The 18,305-nt window shown below is 32.6% G+C and overlaps 1 protein-coding gene across 14 annotated transcripts in view; it reads left to right on the forward strand.

The window, feature by feature from the left end:
- fne (ELAV like RNA binding protein found in neurons) overlaps positions 1–18,305 on the forward strand; it is a 113,184-nt gene that overhangs the window by 59,831 nt on the left and 35,048 nt on the right. For 9 of the 14 annotated variants that reach the window (XM_074137805.1, XM_074137809.1, XM_074137806.1 and 6 more), the window contains one exon: positions 10,455–10,505. The exons of the other annotated variants lie outside the window; for them this stretch is intronic. In XM_074137805.1, coding sequence (XP_073993906.1) covers positions 10,455–10,505 — 51 coding nt within the window. The remainder of the gene's footprint in view (positions 1–10,454; positions 10,506–18,305) is intronic. 14 annotated transcript variants of the gene reach the window in all.

An 18,305-nucleotide genomic window follows, 5' to 3' on the forward strand; every position in this document is an offset into this window, starting at 1 on the left:
ATCATTGTCAAAACCAGTGGTCCTCATGAAACCCCGATCAGTTTTTTGGCTGTAACTCCACCAAAAATGAAGATACAGACAGCATAGGGGCGGAAATTTGAAAACTAGACAAAAAAAAAACATATAGTTTACTTCATCATGGGATTTTTCGGAATTCCGCTTTCCTAAAAAGTTATTAGCGATTGGTGCGTTTTAAATGGATCACCCTGTATATCTTTGTCTGCATTCTAAGAATAATTCTCTGATCTTAATATTAGACTTAAGTTTAGATTAGATTCCGCGAAGGGGCTGGGGCCAGCCAGTCAGCTTACCCTACTGCAATCCAAGAGATGTTTGTGACAGCCCTCCAGTCCTGAGTGTTTGATTAGACTGATTCCTGTTTGAATTTTTCTTAACTGTATGTTCAGGGACAATTTTATTATTTTCCAGAGTACAGAAAAATAAATCTTTGCGCATTATTACTATTTTACTGAAGAAAGATCAGTTTGTCTTAAATCCGAAAAAAAAAACTTGTTATAAGTTTTCAAAGTAAATTTAGTTTTATTTATTTTCTGCTTCAATAAAGACAAAATATCTTAGTAGCTTCACAAAGTGACAGAAAAAATGAAGAAGGTTTGCAACAGCTCATTCTTCCTCAAATTTTAAGTTTTGTTAAGGGTTTTGATTAACAAAATAACAAGAACATTGTAGTTTTCATTGCATTACATAATAAGTATAACTGATTTTAATAACGAGTTTTTTTTCTAATCTGAGACAAACTGGTCACTTGATACCATAAAAAAAATATTTCGACATGTCAAAGTTCACATAAAGACAATGGAATAAATTGGGCTAGTCAGTTTTTCCGTCCTTGGAGAGAAAACTTTTACTAAAATAAGTGATGCCTCGCGTTTGGTGGAACTACAGACGACTCATTTTGAGGTGATTGTATCAGTTGTGGATTACATCCGAATCTAACCACGTTCTATGCTTTTAGTCTATTTCACACCACGATTTTAAATGCCTCTTTCAAAGTTTCCTTGGCCTTTCTCTATGTGTTCTACTTTCTATTCTTGCCTTATTTGCAATACTCGCCATTCTATTTTCTTTTACCTACATGGCTGATCAGATCTGTCGTAGCATGTGTTCTTCAATTACTTTCAGGGCCGACTGCTGGTCTAGATTAGCCTGATTGGTCATTTTCATTTGGTGAACCCTTCTGAACTAGCCGTAAAATTTAGTAAAGTGGCCTATTTCTTTTGCATCGAAAACCTTGAATTTAAATTTCTTCTCGAATACAAATACATCCTCTAATGAGGAATATCTGGTGATGGAACATTCAGGCCACTCTCTTACTGCAATTCTCAAGAGTTTTACTTTCACAAAGTTTATTTAAAACTACGAATTTTTGCTAAATTTTGGTTTCAGTATTATTTCAATTCACTACAATAAAACTGCACTTGTCAGAGAAACGTGACGTAACCTCAGAATTTATCAAAAATGACTTTTCTTAATAAAATGCTTAATCCAAATTTATAGGCCTTATTGTATACAAACTTTATTTTTTGTATTTAAAGAACACGCTTTTCGAGAAAATTGTGAAAAATTGAATAAATGGTGGAAAATGGCAATTTCATAAAATTAAGAATTTTTGGATGGAATTGGATTCTTTTTTATTCTATAGACTTTGTTCCAATTCTACATTACAATGAAATGACAATTTTGAGGGTATTCGCCTACGGCCGCCCACTTAAAATAAACTTGAAACCTTGAAAATAGAATCTCTATGAGAAGTGTTTCAAATAAAGACAATAAAGTTAAATATGTCTAATTTGCATATGAAATTTAGTCGTTAAATCAGTTTTTTAGAGAATAGTAAAATTATAATAATAAAATTAAAATTGAAAAATCGGCTCGGTAAAGTGGCAATTTTTGGCTGGCCGATTTGTTCCAATTATTTTGTCAAAGATCCTAAAAAAGCACATTTTCATTTCAGGGAACCACAGAACCTGTATTTCCAGTGATAAAAACAAAATAGAAATTCTGCACGAATGAAAATACTTCCTCTCTCGAATCATAGATAAATAAATAAATATATATATATATTCATTGAGAAAATTTGTCAGTTTAAACAATTGTTAGAACTTTGTAATTAGAGAAAGTTGCCGATACATTTAAGTGTATTATACAAATTTATGTATTAAATATTTTATTTTTATTCATTCAATTTATTTTTCGACCAAAAAAATTGCATGTGCAGTTTACTTTGGGTTGTTTTGGAATATATTTTTATGTAGTTTCAATTTATTTTCATAATTATTTAATATCATCACCCCTTCCGTTTAGTCCAAGATCTGTATATTTTTTTAGACTATCTGTATGTACTTTGGATCTTTGTGGACGCTTGTGTACTATCTTTTACTTTTTAGTTTGTTTCTGTTGGAAGTCTTTGTTTGATACCTAGTAAGTCCCAGGCATCATGAATGTGTCTCGAGAGGATTATGTTGGGTGTGCCAAGTTCGACGATAGCGGTAAAACAATTCCAAAACATTTTTTCCTGCACTTCAATTAATACCTCAAAATAAACTCCTCGTGTCCCTCCTCAGCTCCCGGCAAAAATTGTCTCGCAAATCTTAGTTGTCTGTTTTTGCCTGTATGAGACCTAGTGCTGTCATTAGATTCTGAGTCTAGTTGAAATTAGGAGTCAAAACTTAAACAATTGGGAATCAAACTGGTAACGTATAGGATACAGTTATCTATGACAAGCCATTGCCTTGGTATTAGGGGGCTGTTGAAATAAATAGAGTTTATGAAGTAAAATGGCCTTTTTCAATAAAATATTTAGGTCAGTTGAGGTTTTTAATTGTATATAGTTTTAATTTATACTTAATTCAATACAATTCAGTATTAAATTTGTTTTTCTGCAACCGCTTTAAAATGGTTATTGGCAGTGGCGTAGCTTTTTGGGTTTCGAAAGCTGAGCATACTCTAAGACACGATTTAAAAAAAAATCGGGTTTGATTAGGACTGGTTTGAATTTGTGAGGCTAAAAACTACAACTGGGATAGATTAGCGACTATGTCCTTAAAAAACGAGCAATCATTGACATTGTGATTTAAAAATTTTATCTTCAGTGGTACATCGTTTTAATACTACGTTTAGGCAGTAATGATCCCACAGTGAATACGCAAAAAAAATATATACATTTATAATATATTAAATCTATAAATAATACAGTTTATATATATATATATATAAAATACCTGTTATTGTGGAGATGTTCACTCAGGTCGAAAAGTCCCCTTATTAATAAAGTTTTTTGGAGAAATATTCTTTTATTTATAGCTGTTAAAATTAATCTTTTAGTTTTTTATATCTTAATTTTTGAACAAACCTTCAGCTCTCGTGTAATATACAATTTCCTATGCGCTTTATGAATAAACGAAGTATGAGCGTTTACGAACTACACCGAACGTTGGAGGTGTTGGTTTTTAGCTTCTTGTAAATGCGCAATTTCTCTACTTCCGTGGGATCAATTGTTTAAACTTCGGTAATTAAAAAATCTGATTCATCCCCAAATATTTTTTTAGCCAGAAATTTCGATTGGAATTCCCATGCGATCGTTGTTTTTTTTTGCTGTTTTAATTTGAGATTATTTACATGTGTGATTCATGAATCATGCTTAAGAGTTACTTGTAGTCAGGTAGGAATTGAAAATGTTTATGACTTTTCGAGAATTACAATAGATTTCATTGAATTTCATAACGGATTTCATTGAATGAGAAACATTTTAATTGAATCTCCTTCTTTTTACTCATTTTTGAGGAAAAGTGCAAATTAAAATCAGTGAAACTTAATATTTCTTTAAAGAAGGTTGCTAGGAATTTACGTTTCATTTTAGCAGTGCCCCATGTTTTTCTGCCAGGTAATTGAAAAATATTCTGACATCTTTAGGAAAAGTTTACTGTATACAACCTTACCAAAAAATAAAATAACCACGTTACGCGAATGCTTATATATAACATACAATATATACATATACTAGAAGTAAAGACTGAGGATTTAGTGGCATATAATTTTAAATTTAAGCAAGATTATTGATTAAGAAATTGCTAACTGTGTAATTCAATAAATACATTCCTGAATTTAGAAGTATTCTTTCGAGTTAATATAAAAATAACTCTTTCGAAAACCTAAATTTGAATGAAATTTTACCCGATCAATAAAGTTATATTTATTAAAATACTAATAAGTATCTTTAGTCGTTTGAATAAGTAATGTCACATATTGCAGATTGCCAAAACGGTTGCAGAATTTTTTTTTTGTATTACCTTTTATGATTTTACTATTGTAAATTTGGAAATGTATAGTTCATTGTGATTGCTGTAAGCATCTTTCTGCAAACTGTTGGATTCCTTGTCCTTGGGTTGAGAATTTAAACTAATTTTGCATTCCAGTGCTAGTAAAAAGGAACTGAAAAGTTGTTTTGAATTCGAGGCGAATACCCTCTTATAAAAATGCGAGTTGAATTGGTGATGGAGACCCACTTTTAACACCTTTTAATTATCAAAAATATCTGAGATGCCTCAATCTCTTTCCATTATTATTCAAAGCAACTACTTATTCTATTTCTTTCTCAAATCAGTGTATATCACCCACCGAAAATGCCTTGCGTCTGCAAGCAAACACTTGACCTGTTTCGGATTTGGCCTGATCCACTTCTCTTTATTCTATGTCACTATTCTTTTGTTTAAGCTCACGTTCGATTGTTTTTTTTAAGAGAAGATAGAAAGTATCCGTTTACTGGCAGCCTGTTGTATAAAGGTTCTTGCGGTATAAGTTAAAGTTTATTCCTTTTCAGTATTAAGGAGATTCTGTCAGTTCTGCAGCATCTGCACCCGAACTTGTGTTTTGTATCTAACACCACAGCCTCACATAAAGTACCATCCATGTGTCATTACACATGATAGCGGAGCCGAACCTCCTTTTTTTTCTGGTGTGGTCATTACTGTTAATGTTTTTGAAATCACCCTTGGTCAGGGTATCGATCACGATGCATTTTTATGAAATAAGCCGTGAAGTTCATTTAATGCTTTGTTAACAAGATAGTGAACTGCAGCTTGCTAGATAACCATGTGTGTGTGGTGTGTGTGTGTGTGTGTGTGTACAGTCTAACCAGGGTCTCAGAGAGTATCTTGACTATCAGGATTTATGCCAGCACTAGGTATTGAATGCATTATGGAAGTTAAAGAAACGACGATTTTAGAATTCTGATTTGGTTATGTAGTTGGTAAAGTAGGCTGGTTTTTAGTTTAACTAACATTTGGCAGGATAAAATTTGGTTTGTTCTGCATTGTCGAGCTGTTTAAGGATCTATACTTTCATTTTGAATCCTGCTCAGGATTTAGTCATCCGTTTGGGCAGAGTCCCAGACTCCGGTTTCCACTTAACACCGTCGCAAATTTGATAGTAAAGCCGAAAAAGTAAGTAACGGAATGCGTACGGATGATTTTGCCCGTCATACCCTTTAATTTTGACGTTTTACATACACTAAAGAACTTCTCGCATTTTTCATTTTGGGGGTAAGTTCCCTTTCACGAATCAGTTTTCTTGGAAAAATCCATCAGATTTTCATAGTGATAAAACTTTGATTTTGTAGTTACTTTTGCTTATTCCCTTAAGAAGCGGTAGGCTGTAGGAAAGATAATTCCTTTTTCATCATTTGGTAAGTACGCAAGCTTCATAACTTTTTCTGGATGTGACGGCAATTCGTCCTTTGAGGAATACTACAACTTACTCTGGATTCTTGAGCTGTTGGATGGTCTTACAGGAATACTGAACGCTGATAAACTTTTTACTTTTCAGAGTTTTTATGCAGTTTGAAATGCTTTAATTTGGCGATCTGTACATAACTGGAGGACCTTTATTTTTATAGAGAATTTCCGATAGACTCTTATGGAGTTTTTCCTATACAGGTTATACTGTCCTTATCGAGGACATTACTGAAGAAATTAGATAGGTTGAACAATTCTAAATCGTGGAAAAGTTCCAGCCATTGACATTTTTAAGACTGTTTATGCTTAATTGAGTTTAGTTGATTTTAAGGTAGTCAAAACATACTGATAAAATGTCGAAATAAATGCTGCCAGGTTCGTAGATAATTGAGGCATTTCGTTTTAGCTTCCTTTTCATATATTCTTGACTCTTACACTGGCTTATTTAATTGTGTAGGCTTGGTCGTTTTCCTTATGTGTCGTTTTTATTTAGTATGTACGAGCTTATTACATGTACCTAGCTAAAACGAAAGACTGTGCGATTTTCACGTTGTACTGAACCTACTCACTCCAGCTGCTCTCTTTGAAGGTAATACCTCAAACACCCCCTTTTTACCTTCTCCGTATTTATTAAGTTTTTACCTCATCAAAATTGGGCCATTGATCTGAATAAGGAATCAGAGGGTGCCAGGTCTTGGATGTAAACTAGATCTGGGAAAAGCTCATTATTAAAATATTTTTAACTTTTCGAGATCAGAGAACGTTGGGTGTGATGAGTGCGACCTTGCATTTTCTTCTTAAAGGAGCACCTCTTTTCGATTAATCAAAAAGAGCTATTTTTTCAGCAAAAATGATGTGTAGGACACTCTAGCTCAGTAGAATTTAGATAATCGCACGTCTGTCAGCGTGAATGACGCCTCGTAATTCCACCACTCTACTTGCACGGCTTATTTATTTTAGTTTTCAAATAAATAAGGGGTAGTTTCAGTAAGTTGGCCAGATTCCGTCCATTGGTTTATTCGGAGAGTTCCTTCCTTTTCTTCACAATAATTAGTTTGATGCAACAAAAATCAGGTGGGTTTTGAAAGAAAGGTTTTACAAACATCAGGTTACTGTGTTATGCGGCAGGCATTTATTCATAAATGTATAATATTTCTTTGAACCATGACGGCAACACGCAAGTGATGATTTATGGGTGGAATGAGACACCCTAATTCATCTGAATGTTTTCTGGTGCTACTTCATCTGCTTCCACAGCTGGTTCCAAGAACTGTTGAATATAAGCGGACCCCGTAGATCAAGACTAATATACCTCTCTAAATGTTTAGAACCAGACCTGAACAGATCGTGAAGTAACTGAGCCTTCCGCCTCTTTTTCGTTGATTGCGGAAGTTGTTGGGTTTGTGTCATTTATAAGGCAGGTGGTGAAGCCAAATCGCACTAATTCCTAGATTCCTTCGAACAATGTTTAAATAATATTCAAATTACAATAATTTTGTAAAATGTACAATGTAGATTTGAGGATCAAGAGAAAAAAACGCACAGAATTTTGTTTCAGCCTAGAATGTTGGTGTAAAGTGTATGGTTTATTAAATACATTTTAGCTCCCAATTGAGATTTTCTGCTAGGCGCAGGATTGTTTTTCTTTCGTGAACATAGACCTGTCGGAGACAGAATTTATTTTGCAAATTGCGAAGCTCAGTGGCCACTCTTTAATTTTTATTTTATTTATTTTTATAACTTTTTTCTTTTGCTGGGATAAAGTCGTCTGAATTTAGTTAACTGTTTTTTTAATATAATTTTTTATTTAATTTTGTTTTGTTTTGGTTTGTTTTGTTTTTGTTTTTTTTGTTTGTTTTTTTTTTTTTTGACGTATGATTGCTTCGTATGTGAGTTTTATTTTATTTGGCAAAAATTTAATTTTCTTAATAAATTTTGGTTCAAAATAGGTGGTTGTATAATTTCTGTAGTATTATTTGAGAAAGAAAAAGGGATTTAGTAGTCTTTTCGACAAGTTCAAAAAACGTCCTTATGCATTTTTTTTTTTAGCACAAGTTTTAGATAACCATACACAAAAGGTTTTTTGATTTCCTTTGATAACTGATTATACCCAAACCATAACTGAACTCGAGCTGATGTTTTCTGTTATTTATGCCTGTTCTCGCTGTTAATCACTTAATAATGCTTTGAAAGTTCTTTCTGAGATACCGTATTACGCCAGACAGGATTTTTTAGGTCCCTAAATGAGTTTCAACAGCTTTAATGGCGTTTTCTGTCCTGAATAGTGGGCTCATCTTTCAAATTGTCCTAGAAGTCTCGAAAATAAAAATAGAAAAGAATATTAGGGAAATGTATACAACCACCTAATATATATATATATATATATAAATATATATAAAATTAAAAAAGTGGAATTTTCGCTATTGAAATTGAAGGCCACGATTTTTAAAAAATAACTAGTGCTGTCATAAATACTGTTTAATGTTATTTTTTAATGAAATAAATTACGTAAAAATTAGACCGAATTTGAGAATGTCATACTTTGATTTGGACAAATTAAAGCGAAATAGAGCCGGTAATTTGTGTAAAATATGAAACTGGGTTTTAAGGAGAGTACTCTGAGCGTAATAAAGGTATTTCTCAGCACAGTCTCAAGAATAAACTTTCCAAAACAATGGATTCATCGCCTCTGAGTGGGCGAATGCCGTTGTTGACTCCTCATTGACCACCCAATACGCATCTTGCGCGAGTTAAAACTCATATAATTTCGTGAAGGCAATCATAGACTATACAATGTTATTCGTGCTAGTTTATTTGTTGAGAAATGGTAGCAAAAAGTCCAGAATGTTTTTAATCTTGTAGTTCAGAATGAATTTATGAGACATCAAAACTTTACACGTCAAAAACCGATAATGAAGTTGGTTTAGAGATGGAGAACTGCATCTTGACTACTACTAGAGCTAGCTTCTGTTTGTGAATTAACAACTTACCATATCTGGAAAAATTCCTTGTTCTGAAAACTTTTCCATGCAATACTTTCCTACGTCAAGCCTCATTTTAATTTCAATTAGGATTTCATAGCGGTTGGTAATTTCTGTTCCCTAATAAACTTGTCTATTTCCTGGTTGACCACATACTTGGTATTTTCATCATTAACCAGCAGGCAGTCCTTGATTCTCAGCGGCATCTAAAAATTACTGAATGTGTGTTACTCTATACCAGTGCTTCCCAACCTTTTTCTGGTCATGGCACATTAGTCAGATACCAAACAGAAAACGGCACACCTGAACAGAAATGCTCCCATTTCATTTTAAAATGACGTATTATGCTCAACTATTGCTGTAATAACAACACTATTACAATCCTACAAAAATACAAGTTGCAGGCTGTAACATTAATTACAAATCCAATCATTCATCCGTCTATACCGGTCTCTGTCAATACAATTAACTACATGTATACATTTGCAATGAATCTTATGACAAAGAAATTCTTAATTTTAGTGCCATTATTGATATCAAGAAGTGTCTTTAATTCATGCAATATTGTAAATCCCTAACTAAAAGAAAGTGATTAAAAGCCCCTCTAAATGAGATTAAAGTTACAAAAACTAAACAGTCAATAAAGAAGAACGAAAGCTGTGACATATTTTACTAATTTAGTTAAGTCAAGTGACCAAACAGTGTGTTAATGCGACGGCTGGCTTTGCAAGGACTGTGAAGTTACACTATTTTAACTTACTCGTATAATTAATTTTAAAGCAACACCGTTATAATTTTTCTTAATTTTTGCGACGGCACACTTCTACCGTAGCCGTGGCAGAGTGCCGCGGCGCATAGGTTGGGAAGCACTGCTCTATACCGTTTTTATGCTTTTGGACAACAAATCAAAAGACTGCGTTGTTAGCCAACTTCGTTTTTTCGCTCTCTCTCTTACATTCGTGGAATACATTTTTTAATTTTATAATATTGAACTTTTTCAATTAATTGAACCTTTTTTTTTTGCAAATTTAAAGTTTTAGCCATTTTTCTCTCATTGAACCTTGATTTAACAAACTTAATGATGGCACTCGTCATGGTAATTTTTCTTTCAAACTGTCCTTTTTTTATAACGAACTCATCTCATTATGAGTAATTTTAACCTAAAGTTACACGTAAATTGAACCTTGTTTGGTCCAACTTCTTCTCTCTTTAGAACTTTTTTCTCTTTATGACCTTTCTTTATTTCAATTGGTTACATTCTTTTGAATAATTTGACTCGTACTTTCTCAATAGTGGTATCAGGTAGGTTCAAAGTAAGTTCAATGCGACTGAAAGGTTGTGGCTCAATCTGTTCAAAAAAATAAAGAAACACCTATTTTATAAATAGGAGTTATCTGATTGAAAAACTGCTTCAACTTTTTTAGTGTCTATGTGGTACTTCTGGACATAAGCAGGGCAAAAGGTTATTAGTGACAACAAATACACACAACCGCGCGTATAGTATAACCCGAGCCAGTCTTTGATCATAAAAACTTTTGTTATCAGTATTTATGACAGCATGTAGGTACGTTTTGCTATTTTAAAAGAAAGACCATTAAAAAAAAAAAAAAACGTGTCTTGTCAGTGTGTCTCTGAATGAGCGAAAGTATGCTAATGGGTGCCAGTTTGGTGTAAACTAACTCCAGATTAGACTTAATATACCAGTACGTCCGTTTTAAAGGTGGTGTTTACCCCAATACAGCGCCAATTCGTCCGATCTTCAACTCTTGAAGTAAGTGTTTCAAATTTCCTTTTATTTAAATAATTTCCTCATCTCTCTCTCAAAAAAAAAAAAAAATTAATATTCTTTTGAAATATAACAAAACAAATTTTTTTTAAATATTATCAAATTCAAATTCTGCTTTTTCTAAACAAAGATAAATTTGATTACCGGGTTCGCCAAGTTTTTTGTTTCTGTTTGTTAGCTAGCAGATTTGTAGATTTTGATTTCTCTCTCAAAAACTTATTATTATGTTGCTTCATGTTGGATTGAAAAATATGGAGTCAGAATGTTAATCGGTAAATGTGAGTTATGATGGAACCAGGATGACAGTAGTTATCCCTCCCAACTACATCAGCGTTCCTAGTAACGTCATGTAATGGTTTAACCTTCCAACTAATTATTTTCATTATATTCTTGGAAGGGTATAACTAAGAAGGGATCATTCACACCTCATTTATAACAAATTTTCTTCAAATGTCTATTTTTTTCTTATACTATAGTTTTAATTAGCTCAGTAGTTGAATCAAGGTCAAATGTTTCACCCTTTCTACTATACTTAGATTTGCGAGTGCGTATTTTCTTTCCTCTAACACTGGTCATGAGTAGAGGTAGGTTATGTTGTGTAACATTGCTTCACATTGTTTAAATGTGGTGAAACAATTTGTGCAGTTAGTGTCCGAATAATTAATTTAATAATTATTTCAATTTTCTAAGTTTACAACTCCGTTTCAAAACCTGTGTTACAGTTTTTAAAGAACTAACTTGAAGTAACCTTAACTTTTAAGGAAGTAATATTTCTCTCTCACTCTCTCTATCCGCTTTTTTCCTTATTATTGGTAATGCATAAAGTGAGGTTTTTTTCTCTTAACTCCTGGGAATTACTTCGGCTTTCCTAAGTGTGGATTACCTTAATTCCAAGTTCGTTCACCTTAGTTAAGTTCTATTTCCAGATATGAGATTAGAATTTTATATATCCTCAGTTTAGTTCCCCCTTATAATAGGTGGCGTTTCATGTGATACCCCATTATCAACTTAGCGAGCCGATTTAAAAAAAATTCTCTTACTCTCAAAGTTAATTCTGATGGAATTCTCACTAACATATAAAATCATTGAAGTATACTTGGTATTTTCTTCAGTAACTAATGGGCTCAGGTAATCTCCTTTCTTTCTCTGAACTAGTAAGTTTAATTATTGCGAGCGTGTCAAATTTTGGGAGTTTTTTCACAGGAAAAAAAATTGACTAATTCCCAATGGACTTTTTGAGATTTTCCCAAAAAATTGCTTAAACGATTCCGAGTTTTAAACTAATCACGTTATCGAAATGGCGAATTCCCTGAGGCCTCTCTCAATTTTTTAAAATTTAGACTTTCCTTTCAAGTTTTCTCTCGATTAATTGTAAATTTTTACCATGCGTTAGCGAAATAAGTGATAATACTTATGTTTCTGGAATTCAAGGCTTGGAAAAATTTGCTGCGCCGAAAGGGTGAACTCTCTTTTAGTTTTCGTGTGCCCTCTACTGGAAAATTAGTTCCTTAATAATTGAGTTTCATATTTGTTCTGAAGCGGACTAAAATTTAATAGAAATTCCAAGTTTTAAAAATATATGTTATTTTCTCGAGTTTAGAGAAAGTCGTGTGAGTGCTCACGCCGGACTTTTTTTTTAACTTGCGTCTATAGATTTGTTCCATCTGAATACCTTGACTGGTTTGTGATTGTACAGTGCAAGCGCAATGAGAGTTTGTTGTTTCAACAGTATTCAAACCGATTTCCTATTTTTAGTTGGCTCTTCCAACAAAACCCAAACCAACTTCAAACTGGTGTGTGATCTACCAATGCCGACAGAGAAACAAACCATGTATTCATTTTTCAGCTCTAGGAAGGTTTCAAAAAATTTGTTCAAATAGATATCCGTATTTCCGTCGCCTCTAATTAGAAAAGAATATAAGATTTGAGGATTTTTTTAGAAAATAGCTTCAATGCTTTTTGAATTTGAGATAATATCTACACAGATACGAATCACGCGTTTTATTTTTTATTATATTTCACGGAAAAATTATTATTATTACTTGGAAAATCTGTATGTTTTTTGTTTACTTCTTTGGAAGAAGAAATTAACATGAAGTGGAAGTGTTGCGATTGTATCCAATTTTATCCAAAGGAATGTGCTCTAAATTCGAAAGAAATTTTATATCGCATGGTGTGTTCATGTGTTGTGAGTGTGCGTGCAGCTATCTCAAAACTATGAATCTTAAATAGTTCAAACATGATATTCCGTCTTGCTTCTTCCCATATGTACACTCAAATTTTGCATTTATGTGACTTTCGCCAATGATTTTATTTAATTTTTTCCCCCAGGAGAATTGGTTTTTCGGGGAATTCATAGAGGTCTGTTTTAAAAAATTATCTCATACCATTTTTTAAAGAATAATTTACTACTTCACCATCCATACAATATTAAAGAACATTTAAACATTGTTATAAGTCCTTAGATGGAGGAAAAGCAAAGAAAGCAGAATTTCTAAATTGTTATTTTGTTTTAAGTTTCTCGAACAGCTGAATCCATTTTTCCAAAACTTCATAATCTATTCACCTTCCTAAATGTTCATCACTTTTACTTGAAATCGATTTTAAGAAGGTACTGGACTCATAAAAAGTGTAAGTAGTTGAAAATGTAACTTTTTAAGTATTAAGGGTGTGCCGTCTGGAGTTTTGTATTATATTGCATAAACTTGACCCTTTATGCGTACAAGATAGCCATCTACATCTACACCATATAAATATTAGTTTGAGGAAAATTTTATCTTTTTCTATTGCAATAATTGACAGAAACTGTGTGTTCAGACCACATTTTTCGTACATCAGGAACTCATCAAAACCTGTATATCTGGTGAATTTTCAAATTTGACCCATTGCAATAATTCCTCCTTTATGTTATGAAAGAATCAAACAAAAAATAAAATAACTTCTGACACCATATTTATTAATTCACTTTGTTCGACACTAAGAAATGTTCTGTCTATGAATTAATAATTTTAATTCGTTTTAGAGAGAAGAGTCTACTTATGTTGTAGAAACTTGGACCTATTCTGTATTTTAAACTATTTTTTTGTTTTATAGTCGTTTATTTTGAAGTTAGGTGGTTTTGTGAAGGTTTTAGTTATGGTTATAAGTAGAATTTCTACCAAAAGCTGCTCATGCAATTTTATCATTGTTCTGTTAAAAATATTTTGTCTACAACATATGCATGCTTTGACTGTTGTCGTAAACCGTTTTTGCTCTCTCTCTTCAAATGCATGTTTATGAAATTGCAGAATCCATGCTAACAATTTAGAATGAATTTTGCTGAGCATTGTGTACTATCTAGTTCTTTCATAAATACTGACAGCAAAGTTCAATCAAGACTGACTCTGGTTAATTTATATACATGGTTATCTATAGTAGCAGTCAACTCAATTGACGGATCAAGGTCAAATTTCTTCATTCCTTCCGATATACGTGATATGCGTGCTATTACCTTCCACCATCCGTTATCATCTTAAAGTGTATACACAGGTTTTGATTGTATCGAAAACGAGAGTATTTTACGTTGATAGAACATTGCAACTTATCGATATATTTATTGATATAATATCAAAACTTACTTAACACATATCAATTTGGTATTCAATTTAGCAATTCAAAAAATGTATTTTAGTTTTTAAGTTTGGAACTATATTTTAAAGCCTGTACAAAAGTTTTTAAAGAAACTATCCTCAACGTAATTGACCTTTTTTCACTTTCCATTTTTTCTTCTCTTAGCTGATTGTTTTAACCCAAATATTCATTTAAATAAAATTCGTTATAAATCGGTTTTTAGGTCATATAAAAGATATATAAAAATGTGTAATTAGGCAACTTAAATATTATTTTTTTAATTATATATACTTATATATGTTATTTGACCGTACTTTTTTTAGCAAGCGATTTAAGTTACGCATAGTAAATAATATGTTTTGAATGTTTTTTAACATCGCATCTGTTTGTAGTCTTTCATAAAAAAAAAACACTGTCAACAAATAACTTCTGTTACCTAACCCTAGTTAAGGTGAAAAACGAGCCGTCGAAGCGGGACAGGTTGACTTGATTGTAATGACTACTGCTATAGTTAGCTGCACTCTGCCAGCTTATTAGTGAAGCTTTAAGTGTAATTCAGTATGAACTCCTTAGCTCATTGCATTAACTTGTTGTGCGGCCGTCAAAGAAAAGCCTACAGTCTTTTGTGATTAATTAAGATTGTAAGAAGGAAATAGTATTACACGTCAGAAGGAACTCTTTTAAGAAATTAAAAAAAAAATCCTGTCTCTCTTGCTATACTTGTGACTGTCCCATGGTGAGTGTTTATCTGGAGCTCCCAGGGGGGAAAGTAATAGTTGAAAAAATAGTAACCAAAGAATAACCAACCATCTGGGTATTATTATTATTATATATTATATCTGAATATAGCTGGAGTCCTAAAGTAACGCAAAACTAATTCTCAACATTTTTACCGATTAAAATTCAAGTAATACGACCCAAGTTATTTTTTTGTACTTTATGTAAGCGCTGATGAGCCATGAGCCTCAACCCGATTTTCCAAACTTCTTTGCGTCAAGATTCTTAGGTTATGTTTTAGAGACAGATAAATTTCAAATCCCATACATGGTATGGACAAAGAACAAAAAAACACACAAGAATCTCTTGAACGGAGAGGGTGACTCAGGCATCTCAACCTCTGGTTTCCCACCAGTTCAAGTTGCTTTTCTGCAATGGCTTTTCAGACTGTAAGTTTTGCAGCATTTTTTGTAATATTCACCATGAAATTACCTTCTTTTTTTGGAGAGGGTAAGAAAAAATTAACGCTATTCTAGAAATATAACACAGAAAATTAAATACAGAGCTATCCCTGCTGGTGCTCAATTCTGATTTTTGTTTCACTTTTATCTTGGAGTCTGCAGGTTTTCAATGTTTTGACTGCCGATTGTTCTCGGGCTTAAACACTCATTATCTGTTTTCTCAGAGAAATTCCTGTGAAACTCAGTTTAACCTTTAATATTATAAAAATATATTAGTTGGCAGTTTTACTGCTCAAACTGCTTAATTATCTGTATTAAAAGATTACCTTGTTCAGCAAATACTCATGGAGAGTTTCGGCATATTCAGCACTGGCTGTTGTTGACGTAAGTTAAGAAATGAGGTAGTTCAGCTGTCCAAACTAAGAAAGCCCAGAGAACACACTGTTATAGAGTGTAGTATATGGTCACGCCTTGAGAAAATAAAAGAGTGTTAAGTTTGCAGCATTGAGTTTAATCCTACAGTTGTATTTAACTGTAAAGGGTGCGAAATGTTCACATATTCCACATAAGCACATAATCTACTAGATAAATATGTCATAAATGGACAGAGTCGGATTTCGAAACAGCAATATTTATAGTAGCACTTAAATTAATTTGTGGTTCCGTGTTTTATCCATTACTAATCGGGATTGTTCAATCAGATTGCTGCAAGAAAGCATTTCCGATATGGTGAATGGAGAAGCCAAATAAGACACGTATGACCTTAAATAAATAAATTAAAGACTTTTCTAAGGGTTTTGCCTCAAAAGTAACTATCGGTTTGTCACTATATCACAAATTAATTTAACTGGTACTGAAGGTGGCTTGCCGAAATGAAAAGGACTTTTAAAAGGCCAAACCACAAGTCTACAGTTCGGTTGAAGGACTTTGACTAAACTTTTATCTCAAATTTGAAATTCCTTTTTTTTTTTTTTTTTTGTAGTTATATTGTTTACACAATCTTCTTATGTGTAAATAAACCCATCGTGACCAAACAGCTTATATGAGAAAACTCACTTGCAACCGTCTCAGGAAGAGTGTCTTCCTGCCCCATTCCTTTAAAAAAACTTCTGCCTGGAGGCAACCTTCGTGCCCTCCAGTGCTTTTCCAATTTACTTATTACAAAATCATCTGCTCTTCTCGTTACTTCTTATTCGGCAGGTCTTTTTCAGGGTTTCCACCTCTTTCATGCGTTACTTTTCAGAGCTAGGTCATTAATCCTTCTCATGCCTCACTGAGTGTAGCTCCTAAAATATGAGACTTGCTCCAAGTCTAATGCGCCAGCGTTTCCAAAAATATTTTTACCACTTTTTTAATTTCCTTGTAACTGATCAAACAGCAGATTCAGTGCTCGGCCTAGAAAACGTTGGACATATTTCCCAAACATTTGCGGATCTCGCTTTGTTCAAACGCGATAGCTGCTGACGAACTTGTTTGATTTGTTTGACTATCGGTCGCCACGTTAAGGCGACTGACTGTCCCTTAACAAACTTTTAAACATTTCTGAAAATATCAGGGGACCTTCAATATACTGCATTTTTATAATTTTTCCAGCAAAAATATTCAACGATTTTGTGATGATGTTGCGAAATAAGGCATGCTAGCCAAGCGATTTTTCCCTTTCCAAATTAATGAAGTGAATGCAAACAGCTATGACACACAATTTATTTCAACTATTTTGGCATGCTTTTATTGTATATATATATTTATAGTTATATATACACGGTTTATCGTCCAAATACCAAATTAGTTTTCATTGACGTGTGAAAGGTGGGATGTTTAATCCACCAGATTATTTCTGTTCGGATATGGCGCATTTTATAAAAAAAATTATTGCAGTCTGTAATTTTGAAATTAAGAATAATTGCATGCTTAAAAACATGGTGAGGAACACTCACCCGATTTTTCCTACTGCAATTTTGAAAGTACCACTTTTCTTCAAACTTGAAATTTTTCCTAAATGTTAGTTGGCTTCAATATTTTATTGTTGCACTGTTTAAATTATTCATACGAGAAAAGTAGGACATGCTAACACTCTCAGATCACTTGTAAATTACCTTTTTCTCTTAAAATGTTTTAATTTCAGTCTTACTTGTAAATTATTTTGGAATCGATTTCAGAGGGGTAGGGGAGGAATTGTCCAGTTGATCGATTTTTGTCGTTTAATGTTGGCCAAAATTCTTATTCTAAATAATTCTGCACTGTTAGAACGGTCACAACATAGGGAATTACACTTTAGAGGTCGAGCCTAAGCCCTCCATTTTCTAGAATACTTCTAAAAAAAAGTACCAGAAAAATGTTTCAAATAAAAGTGATAGTGACTTATATAGTATACGTAGTTAAAATAAAATAGTTGATTATGTTCGAGACAAATCGAGAAAAAAAACTGAAAAATAGATTCAATAAAGTATCAACTAATTGGTTGGTGATTTTGACTGTAAGCAAAATATGGTCTTCTGTTGGGGTCTTTACAAAATACTATATTTGAACTTCTACCATTTTCCTTCTTGTCTTGTTTTTTTTTTTTTAAAAAAAAAAAAGGCTGGTGTTCATACTCAGAGGACTTCAAACATTACTTCCAGTGTGTACTCAAAATTCATAAGTTACGCCATCGCATTACTTTTTCTTAGGAGGTGTAAAAGAAAGTAAAAAAAGGGCATGTATTTAGGTTCAGCATTTTAAGTTTTATTAATTAAATTCCAATTTTTAATAAATCTGTATAATTACCAGAAAAAAAAAGGTTTAAGTGTCTACGCACATTCAGTGTATAAATTTGATAGGTTATGAAAAAATTTACCTTTACTTCTTGAAAAAGTTTCTTCAGTTTTAATAAATATGCAGTAATTCTTAAATATATAATAAATAAATATTTAAAATCTACATTATTGTATCTAGATGGATTTTTTTAAATGATAATTTCTAATGAGATTTTGTGATTCAGTATACTTTTTTTTCGCAG

The sequence above is a fragment of the Rhodnius prolixus genome, unplaced genomic scaffold, assembly GCF_049639745.1.
Source record: "Rhodnius prolixus isolate KJV_2025 unplaced genomic scaffold, Rpr scaffold_11, whole genome shotgun sequence".
NCBI classification, from domain to species: Eukaryota; Metazoa; Arthropoda; class Insecta; order Hemiptera; family Reduviidae; genus Rhodnius; species Rhodnius prolixus.